Here is a 15,552-nt window from a genome sequence, read left to right as displayed (position 1 = left end):
GTGTCAGGGAAAATGGATGGAGTAAAAAGTACATACTTTTCTTTAGGTATGTAGTGGAGTGAAGTAGAACTTTAAAGTATTTTTACTTAAGCATTTTACACCAGTGAAATTACCAGAGATTCTCACTTGCCCCATTAGATTAGGTTTATATTACTGGGCTATATCAGCCAATATGCTAGATGTAGTTTGATGTGCTAATATTCTAGATGTAGATGTAGTTTGAATAGAGCAGGGTTGAAGAGACTTGCCCTTTTCTTTTGAGCTGTTTCTATTTCCTACCTTATAGGAATGGGAAGAATTTCAGACAGAGAAATATGGGTGATCAATATTTATTTACAGGCAATGTAGTAAACAACTATAGCCTAATCATATTTAGGACGTACATTTCCTTGGATCTTGCAGGTATGGCTACTGAACTTGAAGCAGCAAGAATGATGACAGCCACACTTGCTGCGTTTTTCTTATAGGATATAGACTACCTTTTTTAGGAAGAAGGTTTACAGGTAGAAACAAATAAATGGGACATCATATACTTAATGAAAAAGAAAATGTGCAACGCTCGCTCACCATATTAGCCTAACCTATGCGCGTGATGTGCCTTTTCCTTTTCAATGCCCGCCACTTCTTTCCATTAACAATATTTATGTACAGACACTGTAGTAAACTACAGTCTAATCATATTTAAAGTGTCAATATATAACTCTTTGGGGACTAACTAAATTCACATAGAAGTGTGTGTTATAGCTATGTCATTCTCATTGAAAGCAAGTCTAAGAAGCGGTAGATTTGTTCTATGTGCCCTATTTCTATGCTTCCCATTCATAAGTTTCCTTTTTTCATTTGACAATATTTTTGGTTATGGAGAATATATTCTCCACAATGATTCTCTACACTATACTAGCATATTTTGTCACAAAAACTGAAATTAGACAAACTATTAGAATTTTAGCAACCAGGAAATGGCAGAGCGATTTCTGCACAGTGCAACTTTAAGTTAACTGCCATGTGAAGCTCTCCCCATGTAGTCAGCCTACTCTATTTCAATGAGACCAAACATACAGTTGTAGTCGGAAGTTTACATACACTTAGGTTGGAGTCATTAAAACTCTTTTCTCAACCACTCCACACATTTCTTGTTAACAAACTATATTTTGGGCAAGTCGGTTAAGACATCTACTTTATGCATGACACAAGCACTTTTTCCAAAAACTGTTTACAGATTATTTCACTTATAATTCACTGTATCACAATTCCAGTGGGTCAGAAGTTTACATACACTAAATTGACTATGCCTTTAAACAGCTTGGAAAATTCCAGAAAATGATTTAATGGCTTTAGAAGATTCTGATAGGCTAATTGACATCATTTGAGTCAATTGGAGGTGTACCTGTGGATGTATTTCAAGGCCGACCTTCAAACTCAGTGCCTCTTTGCTTGACATCATGGGAAAATCAAAAGAAATCAGCCAAGACCTCAGAATATTTTTTCTATTTTTTTTTTACATACGCCCGAAGGTACCACATTCATCTGTACAAACAATAGTACGCAAGTATAAACACCATGAGACCACACAGCCGTCATACCGCTCAGGAAGGAGACGCGTTCTGTCACCTAGAGATGAATGTACTTTGGTGCGAAAAGTGCAAATCAATCCCAGAACAACAGCAAAGGACATTGTGAAGATGCTGGAGGAAACCGGTACAAAAGTATCTATATCCACAGTAAAAACGAGTCCTACATCGACATAACCTGAAAGGCCGCTCAGCAAGGAAGAAGCCACTGCTCCGAAACCGCCATAAAAAAGCCAGACTACGGTTTGCAACTGCACATGGGGACAAAGATGGTACTTTTTGGAAAAATGTCATCTGGTCTGATGAAACAAAAATAGAACTGTTTGGCCATAATGACCATGGTTATGTTTGGAGGAAAAGGGGGAGGCTTGCAAGTCGAAGAACACCATCACAACCGTGAAGCACGGGGGTGGCAGTATCATGTTGTGGTGATGCTTTTCTGCAGGAGGGACTGGTGCACTTCACAAAATAGATGGCATCATTGAAGTAGGGAATTTACGTGGATATATTGAAGCAACATCTCAAGACATCAGTCAGGAAGTTAACGCTTGGTCGCAAAAGGATCTTCCAAATGGACAATGACCCCAAGCATACTTCCAAAGTTGTGTCAAAATGGCTTAAGGACAACAAAGTCAAGGTATTGGAGTGGCTAGTACCCTGACCTCAATCCTATAGAAAATGTGTGGGCAGAACTGAAAAAGTGTGTGTGAGCAATGAGGCCTACAAACCTGACTCAGTTACATCAGCTCTGTCAGGAGGAATGGGACAAAATTCACCCAATTTATTGTGGGAAGCTTGTGGAAGGCTACCCAAAACGATTGACCCAAGTTCAACAATTTCAAGGCAATGCTACCAAATACTAATTGAGTGTATGTACACTTCTGACCCACTGGGAATGGGATGAAAGAAATAATAGCTGAAATACATAATTCTCTCTACTACTTCCTGACATTTCACATTCGTAAAATAAAGTGGTGATCCTAACTGAACTAAAACAGGGAATATTTACCAGGATTAAGTGTTAGGAATTGAAAAACTGAGTTTAAATGTATTTGGCTAAGGTGTATGTAAACTTCCAACTTAAACTAACTATTAAATGACCAATACTTATTATACATCATTTATTATAAATACTTTATACATACAGTGCATTCGGAAGGTATTCAGACCTCTTGCCTTTTTCCACATTTTGTGACATTACAGTCTTATTCTAAAATGTATTAAATTGTTTTTCCCACTCATCAAACCAAACATAATACCCCATAATGACAAAGCAACAACTGTTTTTTTAGACATTTTTGCTAATTAATATTTAAAAAATAAAAGAAAACAGAATCATCATATTTACATAAGTATTCAGAACCTTTACTCAGTACTTTGTTGAAACACCTTTGGCAGCGATTACAATATCGAGTCTTCTTGGGTATGACACTACAAGCTTGACACACCTGTATTTGGGGAGTTTATCCCATGCAGATCCCCTCAAGCTCTGTCAGGTTGGATGGAAAGCGTTGCTGCACAGCTATTTTCAGGTCTCTCCAGAGATGTTCGATCAGGTTCAAGTCCAGGCTCTGGTTCGGCCACTCAAGGACCTTCAGAGACCTGTCCTGAAGCCACTCCTGCATTGTCTTGGCTGTGTGCTTAGGGTTGTTGTCCTGTGAAGGTGAACCTTTTCCCCAGTCCGAGGTACTGAGAGCTCTGGAGCAGGTTTTCATTAAGGATCTCTCTGTACTTTGCTTCATTTATCTTTGCCTCGATCCCGACTAGTCTCCCAGTCCCTGCCACTGAAAAACATCCCCACAGCATGATGCTGCCACCACCATGCTTCACCGTAGGGATGGTGCCAGGTTTCCTCTAGACGTGATGCTTGGCATTCAGGCCAAAGAGTTCAATCTAGGTTTCATCAGACCAGATAATCTTGTTTCTCATGGTTTGAGAGTCTTTAGGTGCTTTTTATCAAACTCCAAGCGAGTTGTCATGTACGGAGGAGTGGCTTTCGTCTGACCACTCTACCATAAAGACCTGATTGGTGGAGTGCTGCAGAGATGGTTGTCCTTCTGGAAGGTTCTCCCATCGCCACAGAGGAACTCTGGAACTCTGTCAGAGTGACCATGGGGTTCTTGGTCACCTCCCTGACCAAGGACCTTCTCCCCCGTTTGCTCAGTTTGGCCGGGTGGCCAGCTCTAGGAAGAGACTTGGTGGTTCCAAACTTCTTCCACTTAAGAATGACTGTGTTCTTGGGAACCTTCAATGCTGCAGACATTTTTTTTAGTACCCTTCCCCAGATCTGTGCCTCGACACAATCCTGTCTCGGCTCTCTGCGGACAATTCCTTCGACCTCATGTCTTGGTTTTACCTCTGACATGCACTGCCAACTGTGGGACCTTATATAGACAGGTTTGTGCCTTTCCAAATCATGTCCAATCAATTGAATTGACCACAGGTGGACTCCAATCAAGTTGTAGAAACATCTCACGGATGATCAATGGTAACAGGATGCACCTGACCTCAATTTCAAGTCTCATAGCAAAGGGTCTGAATACTTATGTAAATAAGGTTTGTTTTTAATTTTTAATACATTTGCAAACATGTCTAAAAACCTGTTTCAATTTGTCATTACGGGTTTTGTGTGTAGATTGCTGAGGATTAAAAAAAATCAATTTTAGAATAAGGATGTAACTTAAAATAAAATGTCAAAAATGCCAAGGGGTCTGATTACTTCTGAAGGCACTTGTACCTCCTCTCAGTCAGCAAACGTCTTGAAAATGGCTATGAAAAACAGGCTTGTCCCCTTAGTTGACTCCACACTGAAATACTGAAATAAAATAAACCAGGGGCGCAACTTTGGCTTCAGAAGTGGCGGGGACATAACTTGGCCAGAGGGTCCTCCCATTTTTTGGGACATTAAAGTTAATTTCCTGCATTTCTACACAATTTAATATGACCCTTCTAGCGGTTTCTATTTAGAACAAAAAGTAAACAAAATGCCCACAGTCATCAAGCGAGGTAACTGATCCTTATTAAATATGATTCAGTGATTTACAAGACTGAACTAAATCAATGATACAATAATCAATAGGGGAAGGAAAAGGGGGATACCTAGTCAGGTCTACAACTGAATGCATTCAACTGAAATGTGTCTTCCATTTAACCCAACCCCTCTGAATCAGTATTGTGTTGCAACAGTTTCAACAGCCTAACAAATGAACAACTTACAAATAAAGTACAAATAAAGTATTAAGACATCCTGTATCACATTTCAGCCAGATTGCTCAGCCAGCCTGAGCCGCCTACACGCTCTACCCCCCACCAGCCTAGTCAATACCTCAACTCTCCCCAAAACAAATTCCTTCCCATCTTATTTTTTTCTATCTCAAGGGAAACACACATACACCCACACAATAATACACAGAAACAGTAGACCCTCCATGTAATTCATATCACATGCCTAATAGTACTGTAGAGCTCTTTTTACTTGCACACAATACAGCTGGGTCACCCCGTCCTGCCCCTAGGGGTCCACGGCCCTGCAGCGCCCCAACCCAACACATCCCACTCAGCTTTAGGATCTTAGTGAAATATTCATTATTGGTTTCAGGTATGTTTGGCCAAGACCAGAGTGGCAACCAACAAAACGGTAGACCCCAAGGGCCAGGACTGAGCAGCCCAGCAGCTCGGGATTGCCGAAATAGGTATCTCCCCTGATGTGAGTATGTTTTAAAATACACACTCCTTTAGTTGTACAGTATTCCCAATAAGGCATCCAGACCTTGTGAAAGTTGCACAGTATACCCTAAATCTTGTAATAAGTCATATCTAGTGATACATAACTTGATATTTATTCCATCCATTGTGGGAGCAACCTTCCAATTAATGGCAATGCATTTCTTAGCCCCTATAAATGCTAGCTAACACCGTTTCTGCCAAGTCTCCAGTATCAACATTTCCAAGTAAACAAAAACAGGGAGCAGGGACAATTTGTAGATATGCTGTGATAAAATAACATACTCTTTGCCAGAATTCAGCCAGCCTTCACAAGGACCATAATATAAGCAGATACAGTGCATTCGGAAAGTATTCAGACCCTTGACGTTTTCCACATTTTGTTACGTTACAGCCTTAATCTAAAATGGATGAAATATTTATTTTTTCACTTCAATCTACACACAATACCCAATAATGAAAGAGTGAAAACAGATTTTTGGAATTGTAAAAAAACAGAATTACCTTATTCACATAAGTACTCAACCCCTTTGCTATGAGACTCGAAAATGAGCTCAAATCCATCCTGTTTCAATTGATCATCCTTGAGATGTTTAAGTCCACCTGTGGTATATTCAATTGATTGGACATGATTTGGAAAGGCATACACCTGACTACTGTACATAAGGTCTCTATGTTGACAGTGCATGTCTGAGCAAAAACCAAGCCATGAGGTCGAAGGAATTGTCTGTAGAGCTCAGACAGAGGATTGTGTCCAGGCACAGACCTGAGGAAGGGTACCAAAAAATGTCTGCGGCATTGAAGGTCCCCAACAACACAATGGCCTCCCTCATTCTTAAATGGAAGAAGTTTGGAACCACCAAGACTCTTCCTAGAGCTGGCTGCCCGGCCAAACGGAGCAATCGATGTAGAAGGGCCTTGGTCAGGGAGGTGACCAAGAACCCGATGGTCACTCTGACAGAGCTCCAGAGTTCAAATCAAATCAAATTGTATTTGTCACATGCCCTGAATACAACAGGTGTAGTAGACCTTACAGTAAAATGCTTACTTACAAACCTTTAACCAACAATGCAGTTAAGAAAAAAAGTTTAAGTATTTACTAAAATAAACTGAAGTAAAAAAATAAAATAACAGTACCGAGGCTATATACAGGGGGTACTGGTACAGAGTCAATGTGCGGGGGAACAGGTTAGTCTAGGTAATTGAGGAAATATGTACATGTAGGTAGAGGTAAAGTGACGATGCATGGATAATAAACAGAGAGATGCAGTAGCTTAAAAATGGGGGTGGGGGGACGACTACAATGCAAATAATCTGGGTAGCCATTTGATTAGATGTTCAGGAGTCTTATGGCTTGGGGGTAGAAGATGTTAAGCAGCCTTTTGGACCTAGACTTGGTGCTCCACTTCCGCTTGCTGTGCAGTAGCAGAGAGAACAGTCTATGACTGGGGTCTAGGGCAATTTTTTGGGCCATCCTCTGGATGGCAGGAAGCTTGGCCCCATTGATGTACTGGGCTGTACACACTACCCTCTGTAGTGCCTTGCGATCGGAGGCCGAGCAGTTGCCATACCAGGCGGTGATGCAACCAGTCAGGATGCTCTCGATGGTGCAGCTGTAGAACTTTTTGAGGCTCTTAGGACCCATGCCAAATTTTTTCAATCTCCTGAGGGGGAATAGGCATTGTCGTGCCCTCTTCACAACTGTTTTGGTGTGTTTGGACTATGATAGTTTGTTGGTGATGTGGACACCAAGGAACTTGAAGCTCTCAAACTGCTCCCGTACAGCCATGTCGTTGAGAGTGGGGGTGTGCTCGGTCCTCCTTTTCCTGTAGTCTACAATCATCTCCTTTGTCTTGATCACGTTGAGGGAGAGGTTGTTATCCTGGCACCACACTGACAGCTCTCTGACCTCCTCTCTATAAACTGTCTCATCGTTGTCGGTGATCAGGCCTACCACTGTTGTGTAGTCAGCAAATTTAATGATGGTGTTGGAGTCATGTTTGGCCATGCATTCATGGGTGAACAGGGAGTACAGGAGTGGACTGAGCACCCGAGAGGCAACCGTATTGAGGATCAGCGTGGCAGATGTGTTGTTACCACCTGGGGGCGGCCCACCAGGAAGTCCAGGATCCAATTGCAGAGGGAGGTGTTTAGTCTCAGGATCATTAGCTTAGTGATGAGCTTTGAGTGCACTACGGTGTTGAACATTGAGCTGTAGTCAATGAATAGCATTCTCATGTAGGTGTTCCTTTTTTTCCAGGGGGGAAAGGGCAGTGTGAAGTGCAATAGAGATTGCGTCATCTGTGTATCAGTTGGGGCGATATGCAAATTGGGTGGGTCTAGGGTTTCTGGGATAATAGTGTTGATGTGAGCCAAGACCAGCCTTTCAAAGCACTTCATGGCTACAGATGTGAGTGCTACGGGTTGGTAGTCATTTAGGCAGGTTACCTTGGTGTTCTTCGGTACAGGGACTACGGTGGTCTGCTTGAAAGATGTTGGTATTGCAGACTCGGTCAGGGACAAGTTGAAAATATCAGTGAAAACACTTGCCAGTTGGTCAGTGCATGCTTGTAGTACACGTCTTGGTAATCCATCTGGATTTTTCAGTGGCAGGGCCTGGGTGACTAGTCAGGATCGAGGGAAAGATGAACAGAGCAAAGTGCAGAGAGATCCTTGATGAAAACCTGCTCCAGAGCGCTCAGGACCTCAGACTGGGGCAAAGGTTCACCTTCCAACCGACAACGACCCTAAGCACACAATAAAGACAATGCAGCAGTGGCTTCGGGACAAGTCTGAATGTCCTTGAGTGGCCCAGCCAGAGCCTGGACTTTAACCCGATTGAACATCTCGGAAGATACTTGAAAATAGCTGAACAGCGATGCTGTTTATGTGGTGTTAGTGTGAAAAATAGGGAATTAGCTAGGGAAACTGACAGATAACGTTACATTGCAATACTGACTAATAAAACTCACATTGTGCTGAAAAAACATCAGAATATAGGTCTTCAATCGTTTGGCTGCTGGTTTCATAATTTGATTCAAGTCTAGTGTGACTGAGGCAAAAACAATAGCTAAAGTTAGTGAGCTAGCAAGCTAACGTTAGCCAACTTTTGGCTAGCTCTAGCTAAATGGTACATCAAATTTACTTGTTTAAACCGGACAAAAAAGGCTAGAAACATTTCCATACACACAACAGCTGTTAGAAACTGCTACCCGACAGATAGGTAGATGCTAGCTAGAGCTGAACTGGCTGTAGTAGCTATTAGCTAGCTGCTTGTAGTTCATTCACTTCAGTCCAGAGGGGATGAAACATTAGCTAATGTAACATGTCACTTACACTACTAGCTCAGCACTAGGAATACATTTTTCTTCTTCTGTCAAACAGTAGTTATCTTGCCAGCTAGATCAGTCAACCAAAGAGTAGCCAGTTTCTGCTCTGCTTGCTTTTACAACTCGGAGAAAAGGTGCAACAGACAGCAGCTACCTCATCTCTCCTATGCTGGTCCAACACAGAAGCTTTGCCTTCACACCGCCTGTCTGCACGCTCTGCTCTGTGGTGTCTGTGCGGTCCTAAACCGGAAAACAGCCTACCCGACCTCTCGGACTTGTCCACTTAGTCCTAAATCACACCGAGTTTATCACAGTGTAATGATAAAACTGGGGCACAAAAAGGAATGTGGGGGGGGGGTCATGTCCCCCCGGTCCCCAGTGAATGTTGCGCCCTGAAATAAACTTAGCTAATTGCCAATGTCTGGCTGGGTCTGTAATTATATTTAGTGTATCCCTTAATAAAAAATTACCTTTATTTGGAAGAGTTAGCTAGCTGGCCAGCTTATAAAGTGGCAAATTAAAGTAGCCTTTTCTGTTTAGCTAGCTAAGTCAGCAGCTAGCTTACAAATGTGCTAAAATTAATTGAAATAACATTGAAACTTTATCTAACCCCACCGCTACCATGGGGCAGTCTTTCCACAACTTTGAAATCAGCAAACCGCTCGCCCACATGTGGTCTGCTGTTGTGAGGCCAGTTGAACGTACTACCAAAAGAAATAAACATTTTCTGGCAACAGCTCTGGTGCACATTCCTGCAGTCAGCATGCCAATTGCACGCTCCTTCAAGACTTGAGACATCTGTAGCATTGTGTTGTGTGACAAAACTGCACATTTTAGAATTACCTTTTTATTGTCCCCAGCACAAGGTGCACCTGTGTAATGATAATGCGGTTGAATCAGTTTCTTGATATGCCACACCTGTCAGATGGATGGATTAGCTTGGCAAAGGAGAAATGCTAACTAACAGGATGTAAATTTAAGGTAAATAATTTTGTGCTTATGGAACATTTTCTGGATTTTTTATTTATTTCAGGTCATGAAACATGGGACCAACACTTTACATGTTGCAGTTATATTTTTGTTCAGTATAAATACAATCTAATTGTATGAGTAGACCCTCACGCAGTTGAATTTTACAGTATTATAATAGCCTGCACAGATTAACAATATAGCTCAATGCTATTTAAGATGCAGGTGTCACGCAGACATTAGTCAGTTGTTGGTATCACGACATGTCAGTCAGACGTTCAATGGTAGGCATTCAATGGTATCTCATTCGGCTCTTCTCACTCACGATGCTGTTCGTTGGTGCACAATTTATACTTTATTGTAAAATATTTTATGTCATCAATGGGAGAGTAGTGGAAAAACTTCAACTGGGGAGAACGTTTTCAAAAGAGTGCTAAATGGGACATGTACACGCAGACAGACCAGCAGTTCTTTCAAAAGTTTATTTTAATAATGAGAGACTTACATTTTCCCACTTGCCACTTTTACCCTCAGGGTTCTTGACATTTATATCTATTCATCTTCCACAAAAATATAATTAGCTAAATAATATCAATAATCATATGAAAATACAACTTCAATGCAGGGATTGTACACTTGCTGTAGACAACGCTAAGAAAAGATAAGGAAAATTACCATTCAACAAAACAGCTTTGCTGTTCACAGCAATAAAACCTTTTTCCCAACTTCAAATTCATTCATGGTTGGAACGCGGAGAGAAATGTTGACTGGTATTGAATTGACAATGGCATACTGAATGTAAATAATCATTTTGTTGACTTCTAGGATGTTTGATGGTGGCTCGTCTGCTTGAAAAACCAATTCAATGTTGAAATGATTGGGCAGTGAACACATGAACAAATTTGCCGTGAAAGACAAAAACAGGAAGAAAAAAAACATTCCTTAGTCAATGAATTTTGTTATATTCTAATCACATATAATAAAGAACAGGCAATGGGAAACACGCATTTCTTTTACAATATATTATCACTTGTAAAACAATGAGCTATCTTGAAGGTTGGAACAAATGTCTGGACTGCACACAAAATGTTTTGTGATGACCAATTTTTGAAGAAAAAAAAAAGAAGAAAATGCTAGGACAAACAGTGGCCCAACCCTTAGTGACATTTTGATGCTGGAATTTATTGGGATGACTCATGTACTGGAGGCCACTGCAGGCTAGTCACTAGCTGGCACAGCCACAGTCAACATCTGATTTGAACCCTAACCCCCAACCACACTGCTAACCTTATCAGAAATCGCTCTGCTTCCAAGACGAGATTCATCCCAATAAACGTCAACCTGTCATTTTGATAACGTCAAAAGTAGTGCTCTTGTTGAAACTTTATGTAACTTTTAAAATGAATGCAGTGTGTAAGGTGTATAATGTTCTCAATTAACAGTAACACAATTTATTTGCACTGTCAAAGTTGGGCCTATATTCTTTAGGCAGATCTGAAAGGATTAGATGGGTGAAAGTGACTTGGGAAGAAGCGGCACTCACCCTCGTTAAAGGCTTGGAGGAACTCACCCTCGTTAAAGGCTCGGAGGAACTATCACCATATTGTTTACATCCAGTCCAATCCTTTTATATAAAAGCCAGACAAGGAAGAAGTAAGAGCTAGAGAAAAGGGCTAGAGAAAGAAATTGAACAAAGCCAATGACTTTCAATCAGTGGCCTGAAAGCACCGGATACGTAAAAGCAAAGTGTTAGACACCATTTCCAAAACCATTCTGGGGTGTAAGACTTTTAGAACAGAGGCGTCTGAGATAGTCGGCACAAAATGTGCATCTGAACCCTCTCTTACACACGCATACAGGCTATTCCTAACCTTTCCATCCACAGGGCGTAACATTTATAGATTCATATAAATATACTAAAAAAATAAATACATAAACAAATACAAATCATTTTGTAAATAGGCAAAATAGTGGAGTACTGATGTTTTCATGTACAGGAAGTTTGCAAATTGCAGATATTGTGGCATTTTGTATTCTACCAGTAGGTACATTAGACTGTAAGATATTACGGTGATTAAACAGGATTGTGAAATATCCATTGAACAGATCATTACAAAAATCATCCCCTTTATGCACGGAAACTGGTCCATTTGGGCTGATCCCTTGGCCTGATCCTTTCGTGATCTTGTGCTCTCATACATGGTACTGTAGTAATCTATTTTGCTGATGGTTGGAGTTGGCACTTAGAACCCACACTTGGACCAGTCCAGGAGAGAGATGGCAAATCGATATTCATTTTAATTCAGCTGGTGAAAAATATACAATCCCTATCCATTGTTGTTTTTGTTGTTGTCTCACTCTAACCTCCATTTCGCCTTTTTAAATAACATTTTGCTCTACTTTTTTCATTGCAAATGTAGATGAGTTGCTGAAATATGTACATTTTCAACAACTCGTGTTGTCAGTGCAAGCATTTTGCCCAATATAGCAATAATATCCATAGTTTTATACCATACATTTTCCCTTGTCATTTATGCTGTAAAGTTTAACTGCCAGTATAGACCCAACCAATGCACCAGGGTGTATTGCCACTTCATAAAGTACAGGAACAACTGTTCAGGCTTGACGACCTTCCTCCAATGGGCAGTGTGTTCAAATTACAGAAAGACTATGCCCTCAAGACGAGGATAGCGTCAATCTGCCCATCAACTAACAGAAAAAGGAGAAATCTCCTTCCAACTTGGCTTTAAAAATATCACAACCAAAAGCCCTGGTAAGAGTAACACGATGGCCTTTGTTTCGGCGGCAGAGAGTGGAGTTGAGTTCTGTGACATGGCACATCCTATCTACAGAGGTCCTCCACCGCAGGCGCAGGTTTGCGTTGGTGCTGAGGCTTCTTCCTCCTGCCCGTACAGCTCCGCCTGCTGCCTTGGTGGTTCCTGCATGACGACTGTCCTGTTTCTGTGCTTGGCTGTGTGTTGGCATGGCTGTTCTGACGAGACGTCAAACTTTCTCTGTCCACCTGTTGCCAGGAAAACACATAAGACAAGATGAACTGTATTGTCCCGATGGGAAATTTGTCTTGGAATAACATTTAGTGTGACATACATGGATGTGTGTTAAGTTAACACTAAAGCTTGTTTGATATAGGGTCGTTCCACCAATTCCGTGTCTTTTGAGACATGTAACTTGGTAAAAAAATACGGGATATCACCACATTTTAACATTTTCATAAAGAGCAGATGTTAAACTTTAAAAAAAGTTGTATTCCTATTTGCTGAGGTTAAATAAATAAAAATAATACTATAATAAGTGTCTATTAAATGGCAAATAAATTAACAGGTTGACGATTTCATCTTAAATCAGCCATTAATCCACTTGTGAAAAGACGCAATTGAAAGCAAGATTAATTTTAAATTGAAAAAACATTATAGCCTGTCTACCTATGGGTAATGCTCAATTTGATGCTCAATTGTCCACCACAAAACACCAGAAAAGGGCCAAAAAGAGTAGAACCAGCTCACCTGCTTTTACACTATAATCTGACTATTAGATGTTTAATGTTGCTTTGAAAAAAATACCAAATGAAAGTTCAGTTCACATAACAGAGTTGACCTTAAAATGAGGGACAGACGTAAATTAATCACTCATTTCATGAAATAATTAACATTCAGAAATGACTTGGTCAAAGCAAAACTATGGCTTTGCAATGATGGTGAAAACAATGTTACGACTATAACTACTGTTCCCTGAAGTAGGGAAATTACATACAACATACTATGGGAGTTGCTCCGATTCATTCCTTCAATTTAATACCGCTCTTCACCGAGCCCAGGAACGGGGGGCGCGGGGCCAAACAGATGTACCTCATTCCCTCCTTCAGGGAAAAGTAGTTATAGTCTTAACGTTACTTTACCTTTCAGTCATTCAATGTCGGTACAACATATTATGGGGAAATAATCACCACCCATACAGACGCCAACAGATACAAAATGAAAAAAACGCCCCATGGAAGACCACCCAGACCTGACCCTGCCAGATGCGGAAGTCTGGGTATTGCGTTGCCTAGTGACTTTCCCCTGACCCAGCCGTAAGCATGCTGTGGGCTACACTGGGAGCAGTGACATCCAAACACTAAAACTCAAAAGTGTGTGGTGATGCCCAACTCCCCGCATCACAAATATCTCTTACAGTCAACACTTTAAACAATGCCCAAGACGCTGACAGACCCCTGGTGGAGTGGGCGCGTACACTGCTAGGTAAGCATTGCCTCTTGCTGCTAAACTCAGCAACAAAAAGAAACATCCTCTCACTGTCAACTGCGTTTATGACTAACAGAAATTGAATAATGTGTCCCTGAACAAAGGGGGAGGGTCAAAAGTAACAGTCGGTGTGGCCACCAGCATCTCCTCCTCATGGACTGCACCAGATTTGCCAATTCTTGTTGTGAGATGTTACCCCACTCTTTCACCAAGGCACCTGCAAGTTTGCGGACAATTCTGGGGGGGAATGGCCCTAGCCCTCTCCCTACGATCCAACAGGTCCCAGATGTGCTCAATGGGATTGAGTTCCAGGCTCTTCGCTGGCCATAGCCATGGAAATCACGCACAGAACGAGCAGTAAGGCTGGTGGCATTGTAATGCTGGAGGGTCATGTCAGGATGAGCCTGCAGGAAGGGTACCACATGAGGGAGGAGGATGTCTTCCCTGTAATGCATAGCATTGAGATTGCCTGCAATGACAACAAGCTCAGTCCGATGATGAGGTGACACACCGTCCCAGACCATGACGGACCCTCCACCTCCAAATCGAGCTCAGGCCTCGGTGTAACACTCATTCCTTTGACGATAAATGCGAAGAATACTTTTTGACAGTCCTGTCTGGTCCATCAATGGTGGGCTTGTGCCCATAGGCGACGTTGTTGCCGGTGATGTCTGGTGAGGACCTGCCTAACAACAGGCTTACAAGCCCTCAGTCTAACCTCTCTCCGCCTATTGCGGACGGTCTGAGCCCTGATTGAGGGATTGTGCGTTCCTGGTGTAACTCGGGCAGTTGTTGTTGCAATCCTGTACCTGTTCCTCAGGTGTGATGTTTGGATGTACCGATCCTGTGCAGGTGTTATTACATGTGGTCTGCCACTGCGAGGATGATCAGCTGTCTGTCCTGTCTCCCTGTAGCGCTGTCTTAGGCATCTCACAGTACGAACATTGCAATTTATTTATCTGGCAAAATCTGCAGTCCTCACGCCTCCTTGCAGGATGCCTAAGGCATGTTCACGCAGATGAGCAGAGTTGCCTTCGTAGGATGCGTCTGATGTGATCACCTTACGGAATACAACTCAGCCCATGAGAGCTCCCTGACAATAGCAGAGGATTCCACCACTGGGCCATGGCCCATATGCCTGACAGGGACACCTGAAGTGAGCAGCTTTGGCTGCAAGATGCGTCAGTTGAGTGGCTTGCTCAATCTATGTGCCCAGGTTTGCCTGAAGCCCAGCTCTTATGGGCATAGAGGGCTCTGGCAATGACTGACGTAGTATCCTGTTTGACCTAGCAAAATGTGGGAGCACTGTCGTCATAGCAATGTTTCTGTGGTGCAGCTGCTCAGGGGCTACTTCCTCATCGGAGGAGCATGCAAGCTCCGCTCGGTCTACCCCTCCCAACTCCAGGAATAGAAAATAGGGATGGGGTTGCCATAGCACTGGGGGAATGCTAGTAAGCTTAATTCACTGGAAGTTATGCATGATAGCCAGTTAGTCAGGAGGCTCTTTAGTCTAAGCTAAGCTAGCTAGCTTCTGACTGCAGCACAGTACATTTAGAATAACTAATTGACATAGCGCTACTTATACTAAACAAGAGCGCTACTACCCAAGCAACTCCACCCGGGGGAGACAGGAAAAGCTAGTAGTAGCTAGCTCACCTTGGCAAGTTAGCTAGCCAGGCTAGCACTCTATGCAGCATG

General features: G+C 42.1%; 1 protein-coding gene across 1 annotated transcript in view; it reads right to left on the bottom strand.

Annotated features, from left to right (window-relative positions):
- Nucleotides 1-10,060: 10,060 nt before the first annotated feature.
- LOC135524135 (terminal nucleotidyltransferase 4B-like) overlaps nt 10,061-15,552 on the bottom strand; it is a 58,162-nt gene continuing 52,670 nt past the window's right edge. The window contains exon 12 of the mRNA XM_064951348.1: nt 10,061-12,614. Within this exon, the coding sequence (XP_064807420.1) occupies nt 12,435-12,614 (180 nt within the window). The 3' untranslated portion in view covers nt 10,061-12,434. The remainder of the gene's footprint in view (nt 12,615-15,552) is intronic.

The sequence above is a fragment of the Oncorhynchus masou genome, chromosome 31 (assembly GCF_036934945.1).
Source record: "Oncorhynchus masou masou isolate Uvic2021 chromosome 31, UVic_Omas_1.1, whole genome shotgun sequence".
Classification (NCBI taxonomy): Eukaryota; Metazoa; Chordata; class Actinopteri; order Salmoniformes; family Salmonidae; genus Oncorhynchus; species Oncorhynchus masou.
This window is presented reverse-complemented; position numbering and strand designations above follow the sequence as displayed.